Below are 7,006 nucleotides of genomic sequence, written 5' to 3' on the forward strand. Positions count from 1 at the left end.
GGAGGTGCCGGCCTCGACCCTCCGCGCACTCGCGGCAGCAAGTAGCGAGCCGCTCCGGCCGAGGATGCGCGGCAGCAGCAAGCAGCCCCTTCTTCCTCGTCCGAAACGCTCCTCCCATCCACCCTCATGTGACAACTTCGATGCTTGTGACGACATTTTTGTGTCATAGCTGTGAGTTTTTATATATGTGGTGCTGGAACTTCTTATGCAAATTGTGATGTTATGCTAATTAAGGTGAAATGCTGCTAAAATTTCGTTTTCTTATGTGCTGATTTTTTAATTGTTTTGCTGAAATTAACTAAAATATTTATCTCATATCCATGCCGAAAATTTTGAAACAGAACATAAACGGAAAAGTATATCATTTCGCCAAATATTTCGCTGGAAATATTTATCTCATATTTCCTGTTGCGGCGTTTACGATTACAATGTGTATATTAGCTTGGCACGCATCTTACAAAGCTTTTACAGTAAATGCCTAGTACAATTCTAAGCTGAAAAGGTTTGCCTTCAATGTTCTTTTCAGCGAATTTTGCCTTGCCATTATCGACGAACATGCCTGGTTCAATGGAACGTTTCGATGAGGTATTGCTGATTTCATGACGTTGTGATGTACTATCTTTTGGTTTTCATTTTGTCAAACCATTTGATGAGATCACTGCTGCTTCACAATGTGTGCAGGTATTTTTTGTTGAGCTCTCCCGAGATGATGCTCAGAGATACCTTAATCCAGTGAGAAGTAACCGTGGATCAAATGTACGGTTTTCTTTTATTTACCTTCACAATATGTTTTCAAAATATTTGCTATTCTGAAATATGTTAGAAGCCCAGTAGATAATTGACATAATGTTATAATTCACGTTGCCAAATGTACTTTGAGTTTCCCATCAATATTTTTAAAACAGTTTAGATGGTCATGTGAAATACGAGTATGTCATTAGACTTGTCATTACAAGTATTTTTTCTATCTGCACTAACACGGAACCTGCTGCATGATTGTTTTTTGCTATTCAAAACACTACCAACTTCTGCATTGTTTTCACAATAGTTAGCGTGTTTCCACCTTCCCAATGCAAATAAGAATAAATCAATTCTTAGTTTTTTGCCAGTGCATGGGGATGTAGATGCGAAGTTGTATTCCTAACTGTCATAATTTAGAAATCCTCCCCAATCTCTACCATCATAGGTAATCCTATAAGTCAAATAGGTCATAGTTTGCGCACCGAAGCAAACATGACTTTCCGTTTGCAATATTACCTATTGTTGATGCAGTAGCTAACAAAACTGAGCCTGCTACACGCAATTGGAAATCCACAGTTCCTCTTGTGTGGCTTAATTTATTGTAATCTGAGCTTTTGTGTGTGAGATGGATGTTGTTTCCCTTTGTTTTCATCTGGTGTTTACTGTGAGAAGGGATATTCCTCATCATGGTCACACAAGAGTCATTTACTTGCAAAATACAAATTGATATCTTATTCAAACATTGTAAAGACCGGAAGGGTTTTACTGTCAGCCATTTCATGTCATATTATGCTAGTTTATTCACATAATCCTTGCAACATTACGGGCAGCTAAAATCGATGATCAAGAAAAATGATTAATGGCGCTAGGTGTTTTAATTATGGGCCGCTAAAATCTGTGGCACCTTTTCATGCTTACAGGCTTACTCCCAAGACGCTTCTGCTCAAGGCTGGGGGAGTACAAGCCATAATCAGAGGCAGGGGAGATCCAATGTTTCAGATAAGCAGTCAAGTTCCAATGCTCCAACTGAACCGTCAAGCTCATATGCTCCAGCTGAAAAGGTAATCCCTCGGTACTTGTGTGAAGGAGATACTTCTCTTCATTGTGAATATTTGTTGTGCGTGGAATTATATACTAAGGTTCACGATTAATGTGCTTTGCATGCATCCAGGATAAGGAGGTGGCGGACTCTGGTTTCATCCTGTCCAAGAAGCTTGAGCTAGGACAGGAATACGAAGAAATGGATAAGGAGTACAGCAACATCAGGAAAATGTCCAGGGGTGGCCAAGCTGAAGATGCTGCTTGGGTTGCATTCGAAGCTCGCTTGGACAAATGCAGAGCGATGCAAAAAGAGATAAGAAATGCCAAAGGGGTTCCTGAGCCCATCCCTGAGCGGTTCTTATTGGGCAAGGATTTCGTCCGGTCCAAGAATCTTGAGCTTCAAGAGGAACTGAAATCAGCGGTAAAAAGTCACAAGGAAGCCATTGAGATGTCCGGGAAGGGTCATGCCTCAGCTGCTGAGATGGAATCTGCTTGGGATGAATTCAAAGTTCACTTTAACAGATGCAGAGCGATCCAAAGAGAGATAAGAGATGCCAAAGGGGTTCCTCTGCCCATGCCCGAGGAGTTTGTGGACTACTAGCTGTAGAACCACGTTCATTGGTTGCTGTTATGCGTGCAAAACACAGTTCGAGTCTGTAGAGCTCACTGTTCATTGATTGTTCTTACATGCAAAACACTGTTTACTCTTTAGAGCATCCGGACAGTTCTTTGTAAGGAACTCAGATGTTGTATAGGTGGTATAGTACTAGCACGGTTCAGTTTTTTCTTGCTCTAACTTTTTAATCCAATGGTGAGATAGATCAGAGAGCTGGGCATGCACAATTCGTTATTATATTCATTGAAATGTTTGCCTCGTCAACTGTTTCAACCGAAATTTAAATGGGTTGGAATATGATTACAAGATAATCAAAAAAATCCATGAATCCTGTGAACATGAGCGGCACCTCTCAGCAAGATGCAAACATCGATGCATAAAAATAATAATGCAAACACCGAAGTTATATATACAAAGTTTCGTTTACCACCTCAAGAACAATACTCAGCAAACCAGCAAGTGGCCATGCCTGGTACACCTCAAAACAGACTTTTACCCTGCTTTAGAAATGAAATCACACGGGTCGAACGATTGAGGAAATTCTTGTTGGAAATATTAGCACCTTTTCGACTAATCTAATCCACAAGTAATCAGTAAACATGACAAATACGGTATGCATTTCATACCGATATCTAAGCATGTGAGCACGTATAGTATATAGAACCTAAACATCTATAAACAATATATATACGCCTAGCACATGAAAGAGCAAATATGGGATGAAAGAGTCATACCCTCCGGTTGGCCAGGCCAACGCAGCGGCGGCGGCGGCGGCGGCAACCTCGGCATCGGCCGAGGCCTTCTTCTTGGCGGCTTCGTCGTCAGCCATGGAGTCGATGTAGGGGAAGTAGTGGAAACAGAGGCGGACTGAGACGGGGAAGGATCGGGAGCAGTCGCGTCAAGACGCTCCCCAAAACCTTATTGCTTTTCTCCCGAGCAGGATCTCGAACGACAGGGTTCCGAAGGCACCTGTCTCCTGACCAACCGTGCACGTGGTCGTCGGGATGGGATCGCCAGAGGAAGCACACAGAGAGGAACAATAGATGATGGCTAGGGTTGTGTGTGAGAGAGTGAGTAACTGAGTTAGGGTTCACTTCACTAGCCAATGCCTCCTTATATAGGCTGTCGGGTAGATGGGCCTCGGCTCAGGCTCACGGCCGAGTCAGCGAACAGCCCACGGTCCAATGTCTCGGACATTGGCACTTCCGTATGTGACTCGTTAATTAATTAATCATTCCTGATTGGCAAAAATAAGCTTCGGCTCAGCTCATTCCCGCAACCCACGGCGCGCGGTCGTGACGAGGCGAGGCGGGCAGTGATAACTCACAAGTATAGGGGATCAATTGTAGCCTCTTTCGATAAGTAAGAGTGTCGAACCCAACGAGGAGCTAAAGGTAGAACAAATATTCCCTCAAGTTCTATCGACCATCGATACAACTCTACGCATGCTTGACGTTCGCTTTACCGAGAACAAGTATGAAATTAGAAGTACTTTGTAGGTGTTGTGGGATAGGTTTGCAAGAATATAAAGAGCACGTAAATAAAAACTAGGGGCTGTTTAGATAAAGAAGCAATAAAGTTAGTATAGCGAGTGTGGAAAAGTGGTGATAGGAGTTGCGAAATTGTCCCTAAGCAATTGACTACTTTACTAGACCGATAGCAAGTTTTACGTGGGAGAGGCCACTGCTAGCATGTCATCCCTGACTTGGAATTCTATGCACTTATGATTGGAACTATTAGCAAGCATCCGCAACTACTAATGTTCATTAAGGTAAAACCCAACCATAGCATTAATATATATTGGCCCCCCTTCAATCCCGTATGCATCAATTTCTATGCTAGGTTGAAGTTTCTATCACTCTTGCCCTTCAATACATAGTCCTATCAACATACAACTAACCCTATGGTGTGATCCACACGCACGCTCATATGATAGACACCAAAGGACAACAACATAACCACGAGCAAATTAAACCAATCATAGCAATTCACCAATTACCGATAGGACAACGAAAATCTACTCAGACATTATAGAATGGCAACACATCATTGGATAATAATATGAAGCATAAAGCACCATATTCAAGTAGAGGGTACAGCGGGTTGCGGGAGAGTGGACCACTGTAGATAGATGGGGGAAGGTGATGGAGATGTTGGTGAAGATGACAGAGGTGTTGGTGTAGACTGCGGTGATGATGATGACCGCGACGGCGTTCCGGCGCCACCGGGAGAGGGGGGGAGAGGGCCCCCCTTCTTCTTCTTCTTCCTTGACCTTCTCCCTAGGTGGGAGAAGGGTTTCCCCTCTGGTCCATGGCCTCCATGGCGGCGGAGGGGTGAGAGCCCCTCCGAGATTGGATCTGTCTCTCTATCTCTCTGTTTCTACGCTCCCTGATTCTGCCCTTTCTCCGTTTCTTATATTATCGGAGATCCGTAACTCCGACTGAACTGAAATTTGGACACAATTTTTATCCGTATATTGGCTTTCTTGCGGCGAAAGAAGGGCACCAACCGCCTTACGGGGTGGCCACGAGGGCCCAGGGCGCGCCTGACCCCCTGGGGTGCGCCCCTCACCCTCGTGGGCCCCTCGGGCATTGTTTTGCATTGATTCCACTCCCCAAAATCCACATAATTCCAAAAAAATCCCGGTCAGTTTTTATCCCGTTTGGACATATATGTAAATCAAAAAAAATATGATTGAGTCATTTAATACAAACCTACAAAATCCAGTGTGCATATTCACCTAGTAAATATGCATGCGCAATGTATGTTGATATTAGGAACCGGTCTTGGGTTTGGATTTAGATCCTCTAATTAATACACAACAAATTATTACTACTCGTAGCAGATTTTAATCTCTGGATTTTTGGTATTTATCAGATCCTCTAATTAATAATCAACAAATTAGCGGATTAATCTCCTGATCTATATACGTAGACGGACAAAGAATGCTTTTTTAAAAGCTTTATTTATGGAGGATTTATTGAAGCGCAACCCTTATTATTTTATTATATAATTATTAGGTGCGCGATGCGGCGAGTGTCACACGACCTCAACGATAGCCCCGCCCACCGTTAATCAGCCGGTGGGATGCTCATCGACGCCGTTGTTGCTGCCTACATGGAGGTTGAGGCCATAGCTCATGCACTGGTGCACGCACAGTTCCATCCTTGACGGGTCATGGTAGTGATGTTGACATTTCATCTCGCAGAAAGCTCTGCTAGGATGATGATGCTCCCGGCCGTGGCACTCGTTCACGCACCGTCGTCTCCCGGCGGGGTCTTGGCAGTGCTGGCACTTGATGTCGCACATGTCGTTGCTTCGGTCATCGGCACCCCAGCCGGCCTCCACCTCCCAGGCGTGGGGATGGTGATCGACGTCGTTGTTACTGTCCGCATGGAGCTTGATGCCATAGCTCATGCACTGGTGCACGCACAGCTCCATCCTTGACGGGTCGTGGTAGTGATCTTGGCACTTCATTTCGCAGAAAGCTCTGCTAGAATGATGAAGCAGCTTTTGTCTCTGGCACTCGTTCATGCACCGTCGTCTCCATGCGAGATGTTGCCCGTGTTGACACTTGATGTCGCTGTTGAATATATGGTTTGTCTATGTATATTGTATAGTCTGGCTCACCTTCTAGTCATTGTATAGTTTAGATTGTGGTCCACCTTGTATTTCATATATACGTGCGCTATACACCGATCAATACATCGAGTAGCATTATCAAAATATCCGTTTCCAACATGGTATCATACCTACAATCCTAACCCTAACTACTGCCGCCGCCGCGATCCAATCGTCGCCGCCGCGCCGCCGCCCCTTGTGTGCCGCCGCCGCCTCGCGCTTCCGCCCGCACCCCGCCGCGCCGTCACCCGCCATGCCGCCTCCCGCTACCCGCAGCGCCGCCACCCGCTGCGCCGCCATCCCTCTCGCCGCGCCGCTTCCCCACGTGCCGCCGCACTCCCCTCTCGGCCATGGCCTCCCCCGTCGTCCTCGATCACCTCACCTCCACCTACTATGCCCGGAAGACGTACTTCTCCCTTGTGTTCCGTGAGTACAATCTCCGGGATCACATCGATGGCTCCGTGGACTCCCGCGGACGATGAGGAGTGGACGTCCATCGACGCCACTCTCATCCGATGGTTCTACACCACCATCTCGAAGGACCTCTTCCACACGGTGGTCTCCGCCGATGATGACGCTCACGCCGTTTGGACTAAGCTCAACGGCCTCTTCACCGACAACGCGCTCCAACGCAAGGTTTTCTTGCACGGCGAGTTTTTTGGGTGCTAGCAGCTTGACTCGTCGGTGGACGATTATTGCATACGCCTCAAAAAGCTTGTCGACGAGCTCCATGACCTCGGCGAGAAGGTCTCCGACGAGCTTCTCCTCAGCACTCTCATCGCCGGCCTGAACGAAGACTTCGGGAACGCCGCCTCCAACATCCCTCTCATCACCAACCCGACCTTCCCCAAGATCGTCGCGTACCTGAAGCTGGAGGAGAGGAGGATGCAGATGTCGCGCACCCGGGCCACCCATACGGCTCCCACCGCCGGGACACGCGGCGGTGCGCCGCCCACCGCTCCGGCTCCCCCGCCGCGGCCCGCCCAG

At 46.7% G+C, this 7,006-nt stretch overlaps 2 protein-coding genes across 2 annotated transcripts in view; one reads left to right on the top strand and one right to left on the bottom strand.

The window, feature by feature from the left end:
• Window positions 1-2,606, top strand: part of LOC123190877 (heterogeneous nuclear ribonucleoprotein U-like protein 1) — a gene marked incomplete in the record, with an annotated part of 5,021 nt that extends 2,415 nt beyond the window's left edge. Inside the window, 4 exon segments of the mRNA XM_044603603.1 lie at window positions 527-585; window positions 682-756; window positions 1,662-1,802; window positions 1,913-2,606. Coding sequence (XP_044459538.1) covers window positions 527-585; window positions 682-756; window positions 1,662-1,802; window positions 1,913-2,383 — 746 coding nt within the window.
• A 2,839-nt stretch (window positions 2,607-5,445) lies between these two features.
• LOC123186423 (antimicrobial peptides-like) overlaps window positions 5,446-7,006 on the bottom strand; it is a 10,454-nt gene continuing 8,893 nt past the window's right edge. The window contains exon 2 of the mRNA XM_044598190.1: window positions 5,446-5,982. Coding sequence (XP_044454125.1) covers window positions 5,474-5,982 — 509 coding nt within the window. The 3' untranslated portion in view covers window positions 5,446-5,473. The remainder of the gene's footprint in view (window positions 5,983-7,006) is intronic.

The sequence above is a fragment of the Triticum aestivum genome, chromosome 2A (genome assembly GCF_018294505.1).
Source record: "Triticum aestivum cultivar Chinese Spring chromosome 2A, IWGSC CS RefSeq v2.1, whole genome shotgun sequence".
Taxonomy (NCBI): domain Eukaryota; kingdom Viridiplantae; phylum Streptophyta; class Magnoliopsida; order Poales; family Poaceae; genus Triticum; species Triticum aestivum.